Here is a 23,367-nt window from a genome sequence, read left to right as displayed (position 1 = left end):
AATAAATGCCATTAAATATCACAATGAAGAGCCGACAAATTGATTCTTTTAGTTCATTACAGTTTTCTTACTTTGTACTAGTGTCGGTTTTGTCAAAGTTGCACCGGAGCCCAGAAAGTGTCATGGAGAAAAATCTGCAAGTTTTTTTACTTATTTTATGCCACAAGTTAATATGTATGACTTACACATTAACAAAGTATAAGTCAGACATCTGAAAGTTCAAAGCACCTACTATCAATAATAATAGATTATCAAATGGCACATTTGAAAACCATATGACTAAACTCATAATTATTTAAAGAATCTTCTCTATTGAGCCTGCAGCTCCCCTCAGATTTATGGAGTCTGCTTATTGTTTAGTGTCCTGCCAACAATTTTTGCTGTTTAGGTCACTCTCACTGTTAGAAAAGACAGATTTTAGAGGCTGTAAAAACACACTGTACACTGTGCTTAGCAGCAAAAAGCAGGCAAACAGAAATGAACTGGTGAATATATTTTAGCGAGACAATTAGCAACTAAAGGAGGCTATTCCTTGCAGGAGGTGCTATGAAACCCCAAATACAGAGCTAGAAGACTAGACATCTAGACAATTCCCAGTAAATTACAATGGTGCTCTGTAATTGCTGGTTGTGTAAATATACAACAGAATGAATAAAGTATTTGCAAGACCAAATTGATCTATGACTCTTACTGGGCTCCTTGGTTTTCCCACATTATTATTATTAAAGCAAAGATGCATGCATGCAATTTTATACAATCACACACAGTCCATCCCAACAATTTATGTACTGTATACTGTACGTGTAGAAAGATCTTGTTTATTATTCCTAACCATTAAATTTCAGCTGTTAGCTGTTTAATTAGCTGTATAAACATTTGATATTACAGGTCAGGTATTTATTTGTCCTTGTCCTCAGTTAACAGCTTGTGTCCATGGGTCTGCAGCCATGCTATATCCAATGCACTGGCAACATGTTTACATTCCTGTCCTTCCTCAGCATCTATTAGACTACTGCTGGTGAGTGTGCTGATTTTCATCTCTCCAGAGCTTTGGGTTTCAACATACTGTACTTCTCATACAGCTAAATATGTTTAGCACCAATGACTGTCCACATACTGGATTTATACATCTTTGCAAACACCAATGAACCCCTTCTCCTTCATAGATAGTAGATTAGTTGAATGTTACAATGAACGCGATGATTTCTCTGGATGAGATGATGAAACACTAAAGTGGAAATATAAACACGTATCACTCAATGAATGGCACTTTTTTAAGTTTTGAAGTCAACTTTTTATTGAGTTCACTAAACGATAAGTTGCATTGTTTGTGGTTTTAGTCTTAGATTTACCTCGATTAACCCTGTAGAAGCCCTGGTGGCTCTCTAATACACAGCTTTGGTTTTGCTGTGGCAGACCAAACGGATGTCAAACTAGTAGCCACAAAGACCAGCTGCTGTATCGTGTTACATCCCCTTTCCCCCTTTCAGCTCTTTGTTCTCTCATTCAAGTGACCACAGCTTGAATACTGGCAACTGAGCAAAAGCTTGGTGCAGTTGTCCGCTTCCATGTGGCTCAGTCGGTTCACAGTTCCATATGTGCTGCATCATTGCTTTTGCTATTTGGCCATATTCTGTGGGTGCATTTAGTTAAATCCGTTTACCAGAAATGTACAACTCAACATACAAAGTCTTTCACTGGAAATTAATTAAACAATCTTTCACAAGATCCACAGATCCCAAATCAAATACATGTGAGTCCTTGTATCTGTCTTCAACTAATTGGCTCATGATGTCATCATAGCAAATGCCTACGTCTGGGTCTGACAGCTGATAATCTTCAGCTTAACATTCAGGTTATAAAAGAGACTATGAGATCATTAATATGAATCAAAGTGTACAGTGATAAAGATGTCTGTGTTTACTGTATTTGCTTATTGTCACACTAATATGGCTGTACAGCACCTTGGTATTAGGTATAGAGTGATGGGTGACATATGGGTTAATTTTAAAGGGTTCATTGCAGGATGCAACCCCCTGCTAAACCTCAGCAACAAAGTCCAGGTTCAGCTCAGGAAAACAACAGATCAGAGTAGAGATCTGGAACAAAGTTGTATCGACTGATGGAATAAATATATCTGGCTCTTTTTTTCAGTGCCCCAATGCCCTACCTCATCGGAGTTCATTCAAGCCTGATGGAGGTAGGTGTCTATCAGGATCTGGGTCATTCGAGATTTAGAGAAAAACACTACAGAATTTTAAAAAAAAAATGTATTTGCCCTGATTCTCTTCATATTGTGTGTATGCACCTGTCTTACACATTCAGTGTTTTTACTCCACTCCACTGTCTTGTTGTAGAAAGTTCGAGGGATGGCTCTGGATGATGTGGTGCTCCTGAATGTGGACACAAACACCCTAGAAACCCCCTATGATGACCTCCAAAGCCTGCCCAATGATGTGGTGTGCACCAACTTTATGGTATTGATGTCTGAAATTTTATTTTATGACAGCTGATATGCTAATCTGTATTTACTGCTTTCATGTAGGTTTCATCTTTAAAAAATCGTTTGAAGAAGGTTTCAACAACAACAGGAGACGGCGTGGCTCGAGCCTTCCTCAAGAGTCAGGTGGCCCTATTCGGCAGCTACAGAAACGCTCTGAAGATTGAGTCGGTCAGTACCTGCTGCACACCACATACCAAGGATGCCAGGGACAAACAGAGTGACAGACTTAACATTAATGATGATGATTAAAGTTACACATTGAAGACAACAAGGCCCGGGGCTGCTGGATACTCCATCCAAACTGGTGAGGGTGTTAAGCATATTGATATGACAGTTGGTGTTTTTCCCCTGTATTTGTAGGAGGAGCCCATTACATTTAATGAAGAAACCTTCATGAACCATCGCTCCAGTGCCATGAGACAGTTCCTCCAGAATGCCATTCAGCTGCAGCTCTTCAAACAGGTGCACACACAATCACATAATGCATTCCCAGGCCCATCCTAATAACCTTACAGTGTTAACATAATCATTTTTTAAATTACTATAAATAATTTTTTTCAAAATAAATTCTCCATACAGACCATCAAACTGACACTGAGTTAGCTCTACTAATGGTTGATATCCAACAGTCTATAATTTGGGGCTTTTTTTTTCTTCCCTAAAGAGTTTTAGAATGCAAAAGCATGTCACTCCGTGGAGCAGAGTTCCTGGCTGACATGTTTTTTATTTTTTTTGTACAACAGAAGTCTTCAACACTAACAAGCATACAGGTTACAGACTGTCCGAAAACAAGAGTAAAGGCAGTTCATTGTCGGTTTTTGTGTGAACTGTGTGGGTGAATTGCTAAAAACACAATGAATTTAGAAAATGAGTGAAACTAGCCTTTAACCGTCACCATGTCAGTCCTCAGCTTTACCTGATTTGTACCTTAAACTGTAAAACCAAGACCTTAATCCATTTTGTGATTCTTCCTGGAGTTCATTGACGGCCGTTTGGACCTGTTGAACTCAGGAGAGGGTTTTAATGACATCTTCGAGGAGGAGATTAACATGGGTGAATACGCAGGTAAGTGAATGGGAATTTGTTAGTGGAGACATGTGACAAATGTTCTTTTTTACTTTTTTTTTTTTTTTTTTAAGTTTGTTCCATTTCCAGTTTGTGGTATGATTACTATTATTGGCTCTAAAAAGCAGAATTAGGAACAAATGAGCACATTATTGAGGAGGTAATGTGACTGGACAGTACCACGTCCCCCAAAGAAATGTGGTACTAATACCTTACAAGAAGGTAGAATGTATATAAAAATGTATTCTATATGCATTGCACTATGTTTTAGATGAAGAAATATTGACTAATGTAAATTTATAGAACTCAGACTACTTGTGCTGAGATATAATGTCATTATAAATACATAAAAAGCAAATACACCACATTCTGTCATCATAACAGTAAAAAGCCCAACAAAGAGGTGAAAACCAAATAAGCTTGTCTGTGTAAAAATCAGTTTTGGCAGACTGCTGTAAAATAAATCATTAATATAAATTACATTATCAAACTGCTCAGATAGAAAATTGCATAAGATGCAGGTAAAAGATGATCAAATAGGTGTTAATCACCACTTTAGGTGTAGACAAAAGGTAAAAGATCAAGAGCTTATTAAACCGCATATGGTTAAGACGACATGATAATAATAATAATGACTTAGTAGCACACTAATACATAATAATACATTGTTCTCAGATAAGATGCCAAACTACATTTTCTCTAGACATTCTAAGATTGTGCCTGATGTTAACCTTTTATTGTTATGACCCCCAGGCAGCGACAAGACTTATCACCAGTGGCTGTTCACTGTGAAGGTGAGCTAGTCTGAAGACACATTACTATAATGAATACATTTTATAGATGTTTACATCATCTGTAAAATGTTCAGCATTTATATCATGCACCTTAACAACAGCAGGAAATAGGGATGTCTGTGCACCTTTGTAGTTTGCATCTGTCCATTTGTCCACCAAAAGATGTCTGGACAACTGTTGGTATGATTAGCAATAAAAGTAATGATAGGTAGACATTCCTTCCAGTTCCTTTCAGGGTTTATTTTTTCTATACATATTTCCCTCGGAGGATAAGTAAAGGTGTTTTCTTCTTGATGTTGGTGATCTTTGTGTAATTTAAAAAGGTTTTTTTCAACCAAAGGTTTTTGGAGTTGGTACTTAACTGTTGTGATGATGAGTGTCCATATTAAACCAAAGTTCCCCAACAGAAGCTGTCTGCTCTCTTGACTCTAGCATTTGCAAAACATTCTACCAGAGACTTTCTCTGAGCCCAACCAAATTTTTTCTACCTCTGAATGTTGTTAATTTTAACTGACCTCTGTTTTACGTCTGCACTACCATAATCTACAAAGTCCATCCACACTTATATTACATCCACGTTTTCCTAATGTGCTTCACCCACTGGCCAGCTATTACAATTTGGCCTATCAGAGGAGAGGGAACTCCGCATGAGTGGGCTAGAGAAATAGTTCTGCCCCTGAATAAAATGAAATACCTGAAATGCAGAACTTGGCCTATATTAATAAATGTTATTAATATTTGATTATTATATTTATCCACCCTGTTGCCCTATTTTCTAGCACCACCCGTTTCTACTGCATAAGTCTGGAACTGTCAGAGCTCAGGAAGTCCATCTAAAAGGATCTCTAAGGGCCTTTAGACATTTCAGTGGTTAGATCGGACCACAAAGTCAGAATGAGTTGACTCTAGCCTGGAATCCTCTAATTCCTGGCCACTTTATTAGGGACATCTACTCTATCTATATTTGGACACCTTCGCTTTCTGCATGCATTGTTTGATAGATTTATTTTTGTCAATAGGGGTCACTGAGTGTGACAAAGTGAAAACTTGTTTTCAGACAATTTAACTAAATAATTAAAAATCCAAAACTAAAATCTCACACCTTTTCCTTTGGTACTAAATTGTGTTCCGTCGTATCGTGTTTGCTTAAAGTAATTTTCTAAAAGGGCTTTTTTTTTTCCTCTCCACCTCACAAACACAAACATTAAATGCAGCCCATCTCTTCATCATTGCAAACTATAACACCTTATGAATTACTACTAAAATTAAACATTACACCTTGTAAAAATAGACTTAGTGGTTATATGGAGCTGCACTAGATATGTATCTAATATTATAATATTTGTGCCTAATATATTCGGAAGCTTTTACACTACGTGCTGGTAGCATGTTGAGGTTTGTTCATTTGCTTTTTCGGAGCAACTATTACTCTGTACTTAACTGAGTGTGCTGCTGTACATATCACAAATCCCTGACTAATGCTTTTAGTCTTTTTGTTTTCTTACAGAAAGGCGGTGGGGCTATCTTTAACACAGTGAAGACAAAGGCAAACCCAGCCATGAAGACCGTTTACAAGTTTGTAAGAACCTCCATGGCTTCTTCTACAATCTAGGAAATTAGTTGTCAGAAATCAGAAAGCCAATAATCTGGAATCCCTGTATACTTCCTTTTTTTTACTTTTGAAAATAAAATCAAAAGACAAACTAAAAACTATATTTTTCCAAAACCAAAGTAAAAAACTATTAATTTTGTTTTTTTTTATTTTGCTCAGATGAAAAATGGAAAAAATAATCACTCTAACCACATTCTATTTATGTTTTTTAATCCGACTTCAGTAGCATGACCCAGAAGGAACCATTACTCTACCTGCTGAGAGTTAGCTGGCCAGGTGTGTTAAACACCTGTTGAAACTAGGAGCCATTTAACCGCAGGTTGAGGGAAACCATTAGTCCTGAGCTACTAACAGAGACACTATCCTAATCACTGGCAGCTTTTCTTAAACAAACTGCAACATCCTGTCTCTTGCCTCCGGCTTCTGCAGACTGACAGGACTTTCACTTCCTTATTCCAGTACACAGTCGTGATCATAGAGTCTGTTGGGGCCCTAGGGAAAAATGTATGCATCATAAAACCCATGTTCTTTGGAAAAAATATACATACAATACAATAAAATACACACCATACTGCACATAGCGCAGTAATACGTCGTAGTAATTTATAGTACACTTGTCCAAAATTCTTTGCATTTGAATTTCATAACTTAGCATTCATAGCTTGACAGTTAGCTTAGTCAAACACAGCTTTCATCAGTTTGCTACAGGAAAAGTATTGTTGATGTTAGCGGATTATGTGCAGCCTGCTAGCTAAGCTAACAAGTGGACTTCTGGTGACGCATTAGGCTGCTCTGCTAACTTAGTTAGCTAAGTTAGCTCATGTTAAAGGTCACAGTGAACAAAAGCAACGATGTGATACGATTGGAAGTTCTGTTATTCAACTGTCTCCTCACCAAAATTAAAGCTACACCTGCAGCATTTAGCTAACGCTATTTATTCTGTTTAATCGCCATCTGCTCAACTTACCACCGTCTTTTCTCCTGTTCTTTATTTCCTGTTAGTTTGTCATCCAAGACATGTCTTTACTACCGTTATTGCTCCTTATGACTCATCACTGTAACACAGGTGTGTGAATGAGCTCAATCCTGACATTCAAATGCAAACATGAGCCAGTGTGAATTCCCCCTCATTAACACTGTGGACATCTGTTAAGTTGCAAATCATTTCTTTGAAATATGTGTTTAAAACTAAACACATGTAAGACTGATTTATAAACAATGATATAGCAGGTAATTAGCTGCATTGTTGGAATGTGAATTCTATTGCTGGCTGGCTCGAATCTCAGTGCGTACATTAATGGTCGCTTCCCAGTCATGCTAGCGGCGTCTGGATGAATGAAAAAACAAAAACAGAATATGAGTAGTCATCCGTTTTTTTTTTTGTTTGTTTGTTTTTTGTTTTTTTGAATGATACATGGAATATCTGGCTGTGTCTTTGTGTTTGACAGGCTAAGGACCATGCAAAAATGCGCATCAGGGAAGTCAAGAGTCGGCTAAAGCAGAAGGTATGCACAACAATTCTGCGTTCATTCTTGCTAGCAATTTGAACATGGGTACCCTGGTAGAACCTTTAAGACTTCCCTAACATAACTACCCTAACTTAGTTATGAGCATCCCAGCCACAGCGTGCAGCCTCCTCCCTACTTCCTCTGCAGTACTATGGCTCATTTCACACGTCATTGTCTACCTCCCTATGTGCCCCCTGCAGGAGCAGGCAGAAAATGGCTTCTCCACAGGAGGCTCAGCAGTCATTGATGACAACAGTGCAGCAGGCTTTGTCCCCTCCACTGGTGCAGTAAGAAGGGAGGGGTCACTACAGACCTGGGATGACCACAGGCCTATCACTGTGCACTTTGGACAGGTGGGTGCACGTGAGGTTGTAGAAACGCAAATAATATAGCATGTGTGGATGCACAGATTTACACAAATGATACATTTGAAAAATAACCTTTGTATGGATCCGTTTATCTCTTTTTGCAGTTTGTGTTAGTGGTTAAAGACTGAAAACTAACTTGAACTCTTACCTTTTTTGCATTTATATTAAGATTTGTTTTTTTTTTTTACTGCATTAGTAAAAAAAAACTAGCAATATGGATTAATGTTAAATAAATAAGAAATTGTTTTCAATCTTTGCATATTTGTTTGGTCAATTATTTACTCACTGTCACAGGCTCAACCACCTGTGTTGCTGAAGAGACCAAGCAGCAATGTGAGTCTGGAAACCAGCACTGACCAGTAAGCCAACTCCATTATATACAGCATATCCCTCTGCTCGTGAATCAATTAGGACATTGAGTTTTTAGAATAGAGCATAAGGTAACAGTGTTAGCCTTCTGAATATAGTGCGTTAATGCAAATTTTAAGGTCATTACATACTCGATGACTAATTTCCTGAGAGATTTTCTTGCATGCCCAAGACATTTTTTAAATCAGTAACCTGTCAATGACCCATTTTACATCAGGGACTGTTTTTTCTGTGCATTTTTCTACTCTGCTCAGTATTGTATCTTTTCTCTAGCGAAATGAGCATCTTTGACTAATCACAATGCAGCTTTCTACAACCTCTTCCCAAAAAAATCCACACAGTGTATTTCGGCAGTAACCTTTGCATATTTAAGATAAGAGATCCTGAAGTAGGTCTAAAAGCATATTAGCAAATTTATTTGTGTCACTACCGATGTGTAAAGACCTTGGTGCTTCAAGTATGGGTTGTTTCCAGCCACCTTCAGCTCAGCATATATAAGCCTTGAGTAAGCAGACTGATGGTTTTAACTATATCTCGTTATGTTAAATATTATCTGCAATAATTTGGCGGGATTTGATTTTGGTGTAGATATTCTATGGAGAGAATTTGTGCCATCTAGTTTTTATTAAGACCACTCATCACTTCAGGACAGTTACTTAATTTACTAAAAGCCAGTAAGAATTTATTGTTATTATAAGTTTTGTTACTGTTATAATTGAAATGTTCTTAATTGACTAATAATGGAGATGGAGACTGAGTACAGAATCAGATTCCATTCAGCTGTCAATACCCTGACTTTCTTTATAATTTCTTTTAGCAATGAAAGATTTGGCTAAGTAGTTTGTTTCTTGTTTTCACCATGGTCTAATGTCCTCATCAAGTAAAATTTACAGCCTGCTTTAGGCTCGTTCAAGAACAAAATCAAATAATATCCAATATCGGAACATCAGACCTGGGATGAGCTGGGAACACATTAAAACAATATGAAACCTTTTAAGATTACTAACACCCACTATTCTTAATGTTCAGCTTCTTTACTATTCTTTTTCATCAACATATTTGTAATGAGCAGTAAATGTTCTTTGTCTGTCCTCTCCTCACTGTAGTTCTATGCGTCCTACTCGTCACTACACAGTCTTTCTCTCGGAGGATTCTTCTGGAGATGAGCTTCAATACGACAATGATTCCATCTCTGGGTTTCCTGAGAATTTTCTCTTCTCCGTCCCTTTTGAGTGGTCACCTCTGTATGCATCTTTTCCCTGTTGATTAATTAGCTTTTCTCCTCTCCCCACTCTTATTTCCTTTCTCTTTATTCTGACGTATTTGTATATAGTATTTGTTTAATTTACATAATACATTCACTTACTTTTTCAAACCCTAACCAGGTAACAAAAAAGCACACACACAGAGTGCTCAACAAATATCTGGAAAAGAAGATCTAGGTGGTCTTAGAGTTAATAGAAATTCACCTAAGTATACATAATTAAGACTCAGAAATTATTGGGCTTTAGCTTATTTTTAATATGCAGTAGTTTTTAGCAGTTAGAAGCTTCATTTGGATAATTACTGCAGTGATTAATGTCTCAGCTGGCAACAGGTTATTCAGCCCTAACTGATTCAATAAGTAGTTGAGTTCCTTAATATTCTGAATGACCAGTTTTTTCCATTCATTTATTTTATCTTCCCTGACAGCAGGGGCATATTTTTAGATGGCAATGCCAGGATTTACAGGGCTCCAATAATGAAAGAGGGGTCCAGGAAGCATGAGGCATCGTTTTCACATTGACCACTTTAACCCCAATGAGGGTCTCATATAGTCAACCGCTACCCTGTGTCATATCAGCAAGCAATTGCAATAGAATATAACTGGTTTCCCCAATAAATTGTTCACATTATCCAGTTTTAGTTCACCTCATTGGTCATAATCAATGAGTTGTCAGTATAGAAAAGCAGCCAACCTTATCCAGAGAGATTAATGACATGTTTGTGACAATCAAAACCAAGGCTTCAGGACGAAGGTTCATCCTTATCTTTGGTAAAACGGTTATTGGTCTTCGTTGTGTTTAATATATTGTTTTGACCATTGACGACCTCTAGTTTGTGGAAGGAATAACCACAAGTCAAACACTGCTCCCACAGGCCACAGCCGTATCGCTCCCTGAAGGAGGTTGAGTTGATAGAAAAGGTTGACCCTACGTTTGGGGCAGAGTGTCACACTGCGCCTCCCAGCCCTGTAAGTGAGAAGTTCTCCAATGTCAACCTGCTTGGGGATATCTTTGGCTGCCAGGATGAGCCTGACAGCCAACCAATTACCCTAGCTAAAAGCCTTGAGGACCTGAGGACTCCCAAAAACTTCGATGAACTACAAACCAAATTTACATACCAGGTCAGAAGTTTAAATTGCTGTCATTTTGCCTTAATCAAGAGTTATATCTGTATTGTATTGCTACATGCTAAAATCTGAATCTGAAATCTGTTTCTACATCACCTGTTATTGCTTGAATTATTTCTTGTGTTTGCAGCGCATGGACCTCAGTTTAGGGGAACACTCATGGCCACTTCCAGGCCTCAAGCTTTCCAATCCCTACAACAAGTTGTGGAGTATAGGGCAGGATGAAACAACCGTTCCCATTTGTGCCCCTTCCGGCAGTGACAGAGCACCGTCGGTTCAGCTTCCTGTGCACACTGAATCCCATTCACCAAGCCATGAAATCTCTGGCCCTGGTTCTGATTCTTTGGAGCTTTCCACCCCTGGTAACATCACTATTCCACGTCCTCATGGGAGAAAGACCCCTGAGCTTGGTACTGTCCTGGCACTGCCTGTGACCCAGTCCCGCTCTAAACCAGCAGGAACTGTTGAAGGAAGGACTACATCAGGGGGACAAGAGTTTAGGCAAGCACTGAGTATGACCACTGAAGGAGAACTGATGAAACCCACCAAAGCCACAGAGGACAGTATAGATCTGATAAGCCTCCTAGACCCCCTTAGCACCTCAGTACAGTCAAGTTCCACTTCTCTAAGTGATGGGGTGGATATAAGTATGTCGTCATCTTCCTGCAAGCTACCACCCAAGTCTTACCCACAGTGCTTGCCGCCATTCCCAGCCCATCCTCACACATCACTCAATCCTTTTGCCCAGTCTCTGCACCACACCTCCCCTCAATTGCATTACTCCTCAACTGTAAGTGGGAATCCTTTCAGCCAAGTCTACATGCCTCCACAAGGCCCTTACTTACACACTTCCCCCAAGCCACAGTCTATTTCAGCACTACCGGGGCTCTACAGACAGCATTCACCAGGCAGTTCGGCTCTGCCACCAAGCTATGGACTGCACCCATCAGCCCTAAACCCCTCAGTGAACCCCCTTCCTCATGCCTCCGCCAGCAGTCATACCCTCTCCAGCCTGGCAGATTCCATATCTGTCCCCAGTACAGCCATGAACACAATGGCTAAGCCAGTCCATTCTGAGACAGACAGCCAGAAGACTCAGGATCCTTTTGGGGACCTGCTAACTATGATCAAGCCAGTGGCACCCCAAAAAAAGAAGGTGGAAGACCTTCGGAGGAAGTGGGAAACATTTGACTGAAATGTGGGATTATGCCCCTTTGCAGTCATAACATAATGTTCCCTCACTAGTCTATCAGGACATTCTGTTGCAGTTACTAGCACATCAGCTTAAATACCCTCATTTCTGCTTAAGCAACCCACATTTGTAGAGTTCATTGCGACTGAAACATTCTGAATTTGCTACTGCAGCTCACTGTGACCATTGAATCTCTACACACCGTAGAGAAGAAAATGATGTAAAGCTCATTTTGTACTAGGACTTGAATTCACTGAATCATACACTTCAGCAGCAGTGACCTGTTGCTGTTGCTGTTCCTCAACACTGAACTGAGCTACTATGTTCTTAATTTAACAGGTTGATGAGTTTAGGTAAAAGCAGTAACCTGTGGATTCTAAGTGTTTGCCAATAGTCTGCTGTCCCCTGTTAAACATGTTACATGTTCAGCTCTTACATGTCTGTGGAGACTCTCAGTCATCAAGACCATAGTTAACCCAAAGGTGCTACTTGGTGTTGACTGGAGTTCTTGAAGTTGAAAATGTCTTTCACCTGAAATGTTTCCTTGTGTTTAAACCTACTGTTGAAGGATCCCAGGTACTGTATTTATCCTCTGAGGCTAAAGACTTGGGACTCTCAGTCAAAACTTCCAACTTGAGTTAAAACACAAAGCCTGTTGGATGAGAGGCGTTCTTCAAGAAGCTTAAGCAAGACCGGCTTGACTTCTCGCAAATCCCGAGTATTAGACCTTATAGGTGTCGGAGCTTACTGAGGGGTTGGGAGTCCCATAGAGTTTGACCACTGAGGTTTAAATACCTTGGAATAAGAGGCAAAACAACTTCAAAAACATAAGCAAGTCTAGTTACCACTCAAGTATTTGTATTGTGCTGCTTGGTGGCAGTAGGACCTAGCAGAACACCTAAGTTATATTTTATAAAAGGTCACAATTCCTAAGATTTTTATTGTATCATAAACTGATTCTTTAGGAGGTGGTTGGCGGTTCCTAGAATAACAATTTAAACAACATGATGAATCCTCTCAGCCCAGATTTTCTGAGGCTTCATTGTAAATGCACATTGTAAAATGTACACCAGTTGAAGTTGAGTAGTTGCTCCAGGTGTATTTCTTTCCCCTAGTGGGTGATATAGATGTGCTCTCAATCAGGACCAACACAGTTGTCACCTAATCAACTAGGACCCGGATAGTTTTTTTTTTTTTTTTTCTACTAATATCTGGTCCAATCATACGTGGTGAAAAAGATTTGTTTGTTTTATGACTTTTGTTCTACACTACTGACAATCTTCTGTGTGCATGTGGAGTACAGCTTTGTCCGTTCTTCAGAGGTGATGTATCATTAACTGCAACAGGTCCTTTTCCAATAGATAGGATTGGTCTTTTGGTAAAAGTCCACACACACGTCCTCTCCCTACTGCGATCATCTTTGTTGCAGACCAATGACTGTAGAATGTGGGCTGTAAAACCAGCCCGCAACCCATGTGACTCAGCTTTATCTGCGTAAGGATTAACTACACCCCACTTTGCCTATTCCATTGAGGAAATTGCACACAAAGTCAGCATATTGCCAGCACCCTCTGACGTCATCTGTCCTTACTACCACCACATTAGTGCCACGCTCAGTATAGATTTGTGACTTTAATAATAGCATGCAGTATTTTCTGCAAGAGCATATGTGTCACACTCACAAATGCATATGTCTTAATGATGTCATCTTCTACAATTAGCTTGTACAATTAGTAGTAGCTAGTCTGCTGTAGTTGATTAACATCCTAAGGGCATTATTGTACTGTAGCTAGAAAGTGTGGTGGATCTCAGTCATATCAGTGTTTTTAGTAGCTTCATGCAAAGTGCTTTTTTTTTTTTTTTTTTTGCGTTTATCATTACTTCCATATTTGGCTTCTCTCCCTGATCTGTAAAATGTGTTGCCTCCTGCCATTTAAAAAGAAAATCGTTGTAAGAAAACCTACAAACCTACAATGGACTATGATGACTATGATTTGAGACACTTCTAATTAAATATATGGGAAAAACTTTTAAAGGAATAATTCATCTATGTTGCTGCTGATATATGCACTCTAAAAAAAAATTTTGTGATGGTTTTGCCTTGTTCCAGTATTTTCTTGTGTTTAACAGTGATGCCTGATGAGTGACAGGTTGTCACAGTTTTGCCAGCAGTATGTATTTGAGCTGTTGTGACTTCTCCAGCAACAGACATGGTTTGGCTGTCATTTCTTGTCGGCCTTTTACTTCTTTTCAGGTGATTTGGGGTGTCCATGTGTGGTGAATGCCAAAAAGTCCTAATTGCTTCAAAATGCTGTACAGGTCTAATAGCTGTTGTATGTATACAGATGACACTATATTTATTCTATAAGACTGATTAAACAGTGTTGACTGATATCTTACTGCACTTGGTTAAAATGCATATTTTTCTTTATGTCATCTTCACTTAATTAAATCTTTACAACTCACTCTACACAGGACATTTTCATTACCAGAATTACCAGGTTGGACTAAAGTTCATAATTCCATTACAATTAACCATAACAGCCCCTGGTTATCATTTCTTAACCCGTCTTCTATCCACTACTACCATTATGAAAGACTTTCACACACTTAGTATATGACACTATACACCTAAAGCATCATCTTGGTTTATAAAATTGTGGTTTTCAGAGAATGAATCTTGTTTTTGTGACTCCCTGACCAGCACTAACCATCCCACACAAAAGATCCCTTGTACAAAAGAAAGATTAAAATCATTATTAAAATATTAAACTCCGCAACACTGTGTTCCATCTTGTTAGCAAATATGTAGCAGCAAATGTGGTCATAGCAAATGTAATTGGATTTAACTTAATTAGATTGTAGACACAACTAAGCTCAGCGGATAAACAATGAGTCCACCTGCACCACCTGGGAATGAAACCTGGAGTCCAGGCAAAGAACGCAAAATTGAGGCTACTATAATTACTACTCTAATTACTACTTTATTTTATAATATTTTCAGTGCTATTTACATGAAGTATCTGCTAATGTGAACCCTGCCTCCCAAAAAAGACTTGCGTTCATTTGCATTAAGCTGGAAAGAGTTCCAGAAAAGAAAGTTATTATAGAGCTAAGATACTGTAGATGAAGTAGTTCTTTGAGTGCTCTTAAGTGTTGCTAGGCAATGACTCAAAAGGAACATCACAGAAAGCTCAGTGAACATGTGCGACAGAAAATGATGTAGAAAGTCATGGCCTGATCAGAGCTACAGTAGCCTACAGTAACACTGTGATCTGAAAATGATCAACCTTTTTTTGTTTTTGAAATTGTACAGTGGCACCTCTTGGGTTGAACATAGTTTTTGTATTTGCGCCTACAAACTGGAAGTTTAATCTTTCTCTTTAAATTTGAGCTCCCTCAGCAATTTTCAGTGCTATTATATATTGTTTCTCGCCGTTTTTAATCACTGATTGTGACAGGAGGTAGAGCAGTTGTCCACAAGTCAGTGGTTTGATTCCCAGCTGCTCTTGTCTTGTGCATCATCAAATGGTGTGATATGACTGCCCTAAAGCTTTTGCAGAGCCACATTTTTTATCAACCACAAAGACTTTAGTGTGAAAATCCACCTGACCTATACCAATTAACAGAACTAAATACAGTTGATTTAATTAATTTTCCTCTCAGGTTATCCAGATACCCTTCCTGACACAACCCTCACCAATTTCTACCGGGCACTTCACGGCTGGGGATGGGGAAATGGGCTGCTGGGGGTTTAGTGTATTGTCCAGGGAGACTTTGACATGTGGGTGGGAGGAGCGAACCTCCGACACTATGGGCAGTAGGCAGCCATTTTACAAACTGCACCACTGCCGCCCCTTAACAGAAGTAAATACAGGAAGAACAGGAGGCATGTCTCACCTATTATCTATGTGTTCTTGATAAAATGGACCTTTATTGTAGCACCAAATTTTTAAAACGTAATTTTTGCATTTTACTCAGTGAGTTCATGATGTGAAGGACCAATTATGAAACTAAAAGTAATTCTGAAAACAAGCAGGCCAGATCAAGACAATAGATTAGCATGAGACCCTGACTGACATAAAGAACCAACTATTACATGTTTTTCTAGTCTGTTGAATACACCAGTTTCCCTGGTCTAGTCCATAGTAGATGAAAACATTTTATACCATAAACATTTGCATATTTATCATCCCTGAACAATGATGGAATATATATTACTTCCAAACAACATCAATTTATTGTACGTTTATAACATAACTGATAAAAGACTGGATTTTGTACACAGAAATAAAGAAAACGAAACGGTGACATACTGTGCAAAAAGGCCAAAACTAAATTAATACATACTAAATAAAATACTGTACTTTTTCCACAAAAGAAAATTAAAATAGTATTTTATGTTTCCTTTTTTCTTCGATATGAAACATTTACAATCAGTCTTTTATTGCTTTCAATATTTGTTATGGAGGACATTTAAAACTGACCTGGGTTTTGCATGTTTTGTTGTGTTCTGGTTTTGTTGTGTTCCAGATTCATACAGCTTTATTGATCCCATAGGTAAATTGTGTTGCCTTTCTACAGTTGCTCTCCACGGGAAAAAGTAGAAAAGAAAGGAAAAAACTTTCACCAAACCAAGACAATATACAAGTACAAACTAATGATCAATAAGTAACAGAAAAACCCAGCTAGAGGAGTAAACCTAAAATAAAACAATAATATTTGTCCACTTTGAGCATCCCCCTCCTTTTTACAGAAGGAGGATGAGTTAAACAGTATTAATGGCCACTGGGAGAAAAGGATCTCCTGTGGAGTTCTGTGGAGCATTGAAGATGCTCCTCTGTGCAGCCAGCACACAGTGGAGTGGGTGGGTGGGTGGTATTGTCCAGGATTGAGAGGAGTTTGGACAACATTCTCCTCTCAGCCACAACATGGCAGAGGGTCCAGCTTCTCCCCTAGAACAGAACCAGTCTCCTTATTAGTTTGTCTAGTCTGTTACTGTCGGCCACCTTCATATTGCTGCTCCAGCAGCAGCATAAAGAGATGGAGCTGGCTACCACAGACTCGTAGAACATCTGCAGGACCTGATGTTTGTTTGTTTTTTGCCAGGTTGAGAAAGTCTGTAACAATTCCGACAGCACAACGAGGTTTCTGACAGCACCTGACAACATTCTGGTAACATACACCTGTTCTATCCTACATGTTGTTGCTCCTCGTCTCCATGTATGCTGGTGTGTAGGTTAGTAGTGGTTTATGAAATTGGATAGAAGCTGTTGATGCCACCTTTTTATGCACCTTTGACCATGATGATGATCCACACACACACAAACACACATCTGGTTGTTTTGTCACTTCACCGGAAAGGATGAGTGACATTTAAATCATCTGATTATCAGACGATCAATGCACATCGTCATTTTCCACTGCATTTTGTGTTATTTATAGAATACACAATAATGTGTTTAAACCATGGGTCACAACCAAGTGGAAGGGTATTTGTCCAATTAACTGAAACCCACAATACAAAAAGTTTGCTACAGCCAGGTCTAAGGTGCTGCCATGCAATTGATGAGATTTCAAGGAAAGAACTCAGAGCTGTTTCCTCAAATGTTCAGAATCTTTTAACCAAAACACCTGGTCTCTACCAGGAGGGGGGCTTGTAATACAACATGTCCTTGAGTGAAGCCCAGGTAAAAGTCTCACAGTGAGTCCCTTGCATCTGCCTGCAGTGCCTGGATCACTTTGTTTTCTAAGCCTTTGTGTCAGATGAGCCTCTCCTCTGGTGGCACTTTGAGCATGCTGTCCATCTCCAGCCGAGCTCCAGCCAGCTCCTGAGCACTGGGGCTGTACGCACCCTCCGATTGACGCTTCTTTCTCGCCGTGAGCACCATGAAGGTCAAGCCGATGATGAGAATCAGCACACAGAAGCAGAGCAGCGGGATGACTACCACCAGCCAGGGGACGATCTGCTTAGTGGCCTGTTTCTACAGAGGGAAGAACATAATTCAGATGACATTCGTGGCAGAAAGGTTCATGAATGTATTCATCATGTGGATATGAATTCTCACAAAACAACATAAGTTATGATATTAACTAATATTTTCAGAATGCTCATAACTGAAAACAATAGAAGAAGAAGAATTTGCTTTATCGGTTACATGTTGCTGAACAAAAAAATAAAAACTCCATGTGTTCCCCTGTACTACAGCAAAGATAGAACAAACGTACGTTAGTGTCACAGACTTGACCGCTGTAGCCAGGCGGGCACTCGCACGCAAACATGTTTAATCGATCTAAACAGGAACCACCGTTTCGACAGGGGTTAGACATGCATTCATCGATCTCTGTTTCACAACTGCAAGACAAGAAAAAAACATATATCACATATTATAAGAACATTACATCCAGGAGAGAAGGAAATCATTTACACTGCAATACAGTAATTGGGAATTTTGTAAAATCAGCCACGTTTTTCTTGATAAACAAATGTAAATATGTATATGTACATCATTCAAATCAGACCATTTGGGAACTCAAATTAACTTGTGCTCGAGGTTTTTTGGATATTTTTTAACTGCCATAACCCCAACTGTTCACCTCTGGTCGCCAGCCCCAAACCATCTAAATTTGGGGAGGGTTGCATCAGGAGGGGGATCCAGCATAAAAAAATTACAAAAAATCAATGTGCAGGCCACATGATCTGCTGTAGAAACCACAACCTCAGAGTATAAGCTGAAGTAGAAAAAACAAAAATAGTAGCAGCCCCACATTTGGTACAGAATGACTTCAACAGATTTCTTCCAAGTGATCTTTTGGTTTTTCACGACATAAGCAGAAGCCTTGGTGACACAGCACAAACACTGGCAAAAGGGTAGGTCCTGCATGTAGCTGTGGACAAGCATAATATGTTTTCCCCATCACTTTGTTGTTTAGGGATTCAGAGTTGCTACTGAACTCCTCATACTGGGATTGTATTGTGTTTGCTCTTAGCGTTTATTTCTGATGACATGCACAACTTACCTTATTATTACCTTATCTAAGGTAACAAAAGGCAGAATAATAAATGCAGCAGGGGAAATTTGTGTCTCAAAGTTGATCAAACAACTTTTGACAATGTCATAAGGTTAGTTGTCTGAAGGCCATTACTAATTCGTTTTTACTTCAAATTTCCCCTCAAATCAGTCAGAGGTGGTGAAAACAGCCCTTCAAGACCAGTACACATTATTAGAGCTCAATGAGCAGTCTTGTTTTAGACTCAATAAACACATGGACACCAATGTACCACGTTACATTATAAATACATTTGTTTTAAATCATAAATTCACTGTCAGCAATCATACCACACCCTTCAGGGGTCCCCACAGCAGTTCGTGTTATGCAGGTTGGTTTGGCATGGGTTTTAAGCCGGATCCCCTTCTTGCCACCACCTTCCCATTTTATCTGGACCTTGCTGGGTGGGCGAGGCCACACCTGGTGGGGTGGGATTCAGGCTTTCTGCATCCCAACCTAATGCTGACCCACCAGGCCCCCCTGGCAATCATATCACACTAACGTTAGCAATACGTGGAAAAATAAATGTAAAAATGTGGGCCTGTCAATATTAGTTATCATTGGATGTTGACTCTTTGATATAGGATGAAATGATACTGGCATTTTGTGGTTTTAGTTTAGTCATGTCTATGTATCTATTATCTAAACTACTTATCCTATTTAGGTGAACGGGGGCTGAAGCCTATATCCCTGTAAAAGCCGTTTCATTTTTTTAATGTACCACCCAACATTCCAAGCACCGAAACAGTTCAGAGCCACAATGGATTATTTTTCTCAAAATTATTTCTCAAAATCTCAGCAGATACTGAGAAAGCAAAACTACATACGTGGTCAGAGATGAGGCAGATAACTTTACTTTTTGCAAGTGATCCTACCTGCTGCCTGTAAATCCCGGCATGCATGTACAGTTGGCTCCCCACAGCCCTTCATTGCAGATTCCATAATTGACACACTGGACATCTTTTCCACACTGTTTTGGAGGATAATCCCACCTGGTGGAAAAAAAGTTAAACTTCCCTTTAAAGAATCATGAATGAAATATTTGCACCGCTAAATCCGAAGAAGCCTGGTCATACTATTGACGATAGATGAGTACTTACTGACAGCTGGGGCCACTGTACTCCTTGGGACATATACAGGTGTACATATTGGGTCCGTCCTGGCAGGTACCTCCATGTTCACACGTGTGATGCTCACACTCATCAAGATCCTCATCACACAGATTGCCAGCATATCCAGGGTGGCAATGACACTCAAACCCAGCTAAGTAGTCCTTACAGCTTCCATGTATGCAGGGCTGAGACACACAGTCATCAGTGTCCATCTCACACTGTTCTCCCTCCCAACCAGGTTCACACACACAGCCGAATTTGTTAAAGAGATCCTCACAGGTAGCTCCATTTAGACAGGGATCTGAATCACAAACAGGGGAACTCGTGCATCCTAATTTAATCTTTGGTTTTCCAACTAAATAAAACTGAGACAACTGTGGAGCTTTGTAGTCATCCACAAAAGGCAGGTAAACTTCTCCTACTCTTACTGCACCCAAGCAGCCGGTAAAGCTCTCCGCAATGTTCAACGTGGCCCCCTTTTCATTGAGGAAACTGAGGCTTCCTGTGCGCTCTGGACTGCTGCTGGCATCTGTGACTCCATCCACAGTGATGATCCAGGGTGAGGCTCTACGCTTCTTCTCAGCCATTGAAATGTTCACTCGATGCCAGCGCCCGTCAGACACTCCACGAACTCCTGTAAAGGTCAGCGTCTCCACACTGTTGCCAATGTGGATCTCTACCCGAACTGCAGAGTCCAGCAGACTCACCATCAGCATGTCAGACCCCCAGGAGGCCCTCAGAAGCACAGCGTTCTCTGAGCGAGTCCGCAGCTCCAGGTATATGTTAAAGACGGGTTTAGCCAGGGAGCCTCCCGCACTGTACTGCACAGGGTTGTTCTCAAATGTGGCATTGTACACACCTAAAAGTCAACATGGAGAAACATCTGCATTATTACTGCATTGTTTTGATTTAATTCATTTAAGGAGCCAAGAGCTGTTTAGCTACCAGGCGTGGCCAGACTCAAAATAGGGTGGCACATTTGGAAAATGATTTTAAAGGTTTTAAAGTCAAAATAAATAAACTGTATATTATAAAGGCTAACAGTGTGTTTATAAAGGGTTTATTCAGTGTCAGAAATGTCTGATACGTAACCTATATCCACAAATAAATAAACTGGTAAGTATCCATCATTTGCAGGGATAATCTGTCTGGTTACAACTGCAACAAAAATATGTGGTGAAAAAACATATGAAACCACCTTAAATGTACATAATACTTCCAGATACTATCTTAAAGGATGACCAATGCTTCAACACTTCCTATGGTTTTAGTTTTAGTAATTATACATGAATTATATTAAACCTCCCTTTGCCTTCCCTATATTAATCTATCACTGTGCTTTTGAATATGGCTAAATTCTGATAAAATGATGCAGATATTCTTACATTCATATCCATCAGGGAGATCCACACAGAGGCCACCATGGACACAGGGATCACTAACACACCACACACGTGTTTCACAGGTTTTCCCGGTGAATTGCTCCACACACGAGCATGTATAATCATTAAAGGTGATGGTGCACGTTCCTCCATTTAGACAAGGCTTCATCTGCAAAAGTAACATTGAGATTTGTTATGATCAGACACAAAGAACCCACACAGCAGGTCAAACTAGAAAGCTCGATAGTGTTAGCTGTGGTAAAGTGAGGGGCACTACAACACGTTACCCAGGTTGTCCCATTGGTTACAGCAGCTAAAAATCAAATTGTTTAATTTTGGTCAAAAAGACAAAAACAAATGTTCTGACACTATAGTAAAACCTCTGTAGACCAGGTTATTTGGGATAAGGAGAAGATGTACTCTTCACAATTGCATATTTGCAGCATTCAGGTCATTCAATTGGGGAAACAGCTCATTATTGTAACTTTGGGCAAGGTTGCACGAGGCTCATACCAGCTAAAAGGATTTGAAGCATAAATTACACTTTTTTACCACATTGCATGGAGCAGAGTCAAAAATCAGGTTGCACTCTTGCATTCAATGAATGTCATTAGCGGCTATGCCTTTACTGGCTCATTCATCCACTGTCCATTCATCTACCAGCTGACCGATAATGTCAGGTCTGGTCATTAGGGTGGACCCAAGAGTTCCGTGAGAAGATGGTTTTATTGATAATTATAAAGGAAGACAATAACTACTAACACAAATACACTCCACAAGGAAGAATAAACTGGCACAATTAAACTAAAGACTAGAAATTAACTCGACCATAGGCCCAAACATTTATACATTGCGGGACTCAGTGGACACGCTGAAGAACCAGAAGGAAAACTAAAACTGAGTTGTAGACACTATAAACCGGAAGAGAACCAATAGTGGGGACCATGAAACAAAAACATGAACCTTAATATCAACACAGGAAAACTAAGACCTAAACTTGAACAAGGGCTAAAGAAACTACGGAACTCAATAAGGGAATTGAACCTGAAACATCAATGTGAAATCGTTAGAGAGAAAGAAGGAATTCTCAAAAGCAGAAGACGAGCACAGAAAAGGTGACTAGGACAACAAATGCAAACCAGATTACAGAAACGCACATGAACAGGAGCCAGGAGTTCAAAAACCACGAGACAGGTAAACTTGCAGACAGGGTCTTGCACGGATAACAAAGGAAATGATCTGAGAGAGAACCAAGGGGTGAGCTGGGTTTAAAAAGGCAGGGAACAGGTGAAAACAATTGTGAACACTGACAAGTGGTAAAGATGGAGAAACACACTGGGACAGGAAGTGGAGAAAAGGGGTAAAAACTAAAAGTCCAGAACAGGAAGTGAATCTGAGGGCCAGATCATAACAAATGTCTAATCTATATCCTGTCAGTTCTTAACTCAATTCCTGCACCCATCAAAACAACAGAACAACAGCACTCTTCATCCTCCGCTCCACCCAAGATCTCCTGGTGTTTTGACTTAACTGAAGTATCCTGATATCCTATGATTGTTGCTTTGTTGTTTGAGTTTATTAGTTATCCTAAGCACCTAATCACTATGGGCGAATGGTGGTTCACCTGAGCAGGTGATTGGTCAATAAACTGTGTCACTGTAAAGCTCCCAGGTTATCACTGTGGGTTTGTCCCAGAGAAACTGGGAAGTCTGTCATGTAATCCTTTTCTGTAATTTTGGGTTTTACTGAACATCCAACATGTAGCTCGGAGGGTCACCAGATCAGTACCACTGACTATTAAAATGTTCTCCCAGTGCTCAGCCTGATCCCCAAGTTTGGACTATCTCCGCTTATGTTTTGATGAAAGATGCTACCAGCAGGATTTAGAGACATCTTAATTACGATTCCCTCCCAGCAGATACCGCAACCTATTGCACCCATTGTTGTAGTGCATCCAAAGTGCTACAGTCTGAGATGCACCATGGAGACGGTGCCAATCATATGTGATATTTTTTGTTAC

At 39.7% G+C, this 23,367-nt stretch overlaps 2 protein-coding genes across 6 annotated transcripts in view; one reads left to right on the top strand and one right to left on the bottom strand.

Annotated features, from left to right (window-relative positions):
- Positions 1-14,268, top strand: part of dennd1a (DENN/MADD domain containing 1A) — a 31,400-nt gene extending 17,132 nt beyond the window's left edge. For 2 of the 5 annotated variants that reach the window (XM_067483592.1, XM_067483591.1), the window contains 14 exons: positions 918-1,018; positions 2,155-2,200; positions 2,358-2,459; positions 2,546-2,671; positions 2,864-2,965; positions 3,481-3,568; positions 4,322-4,362; positions 5,870-5,941; positions 7,423-7,479; positions 7,683-7,835; positions 8,145-8,209; positions 9,326-9,463; positions 10,359-10,605; positions 10,742-14,268. In XM_067483592.1, coding sequence (XP_067339693.1) covers positions 918-1,018; positions 2,155-2,200; positions 2,358-2,459; positions 2,546-2,671; positions 2,864-2,965; positions 3,481-3,568; positions 4,322-4,362; positions 5,870-5,941; positions 7,423-7,479; positions 7,683-7,835; positions 8,145-8,209; positions 9,326-9,463; positions 10,359-10,605; positions 10,742-11,806 — 2,403 coding nt within the window. In that variant the 3' untranslated portion in view covers positions 11,807-14,268. Of the gene's footprint in view, positions 1-917; positions 1,019-2,154; positions 2,201-2,357; positions 2,460-2,545; positions 2,672-2,863; positions 2,966-3,480; positions 3,569-4,321; positions 4,363-5,869; positions 5,942-7,422; positions 7,480-7,682; positions 7,836-8,144; positions 8,210-9,325; positions 10,255-10,358; positions 10,606-10,741 lie in introns of those variants that run through there. The other 3 variants (XR_010911468.1, XM_067483593.1, XR_010911469.1) reach the window with 3 other exon arrangements.
- A 1,288-nt stretch (positions 14,269-15,556) lies between these two features.
- crb2a (crumbs cell polarity complex component 2a) overlaps positions 15,557-23,367 on the bottom strand; it is a 31,387-nt gene continuing 23,576 nt past the window's right edge. The window contains exons 9-13 of the mRNA XM_067483590.1: positions 21,351-21,516; positions 19,954-20,824; positions 19,729-19,845; positions 18,032-18,158; positions 15,557-17,787 (exon numbers count right to left, since the gene is read on the bottom strand). Of these exons, the coding sequence (XP_067339691.1) occupies positions 17,566-17,787; positions 18,032-18,158; positions 19,729-19,845; positions 19,954-20,824; positions 21,351-21,516 (1,503 nt within the window). The 3' untranslated portion in view covers positions 15,557-17,565. The remainder of the gene's footprint in view (positions 17,788-18,031; positions 18,159-19,728; positions 19,846-19,953; positions 20,825-21,350; positions 21,517-23,367) is intronic.

The sequence above is a fragment of the Channa argus genome, chromosome 18, assembly GCF_033026475.1.
Source record: "Channa argus isolate prfri chromosome 18, Channa argus male v1.0, whole genome shotgun sequence".
In the NCBI taxonomy this organism is placed as follows: Eukaryota; Metazoa; Chordata; class Actinopteri; order Anabantiformes; family Channidae; genus Channa; species Channa argus.
Note: the sequence above shows the minus strand (reverse complement) of the source record. Positions and strands in the feature narration are given on the sequence as shown.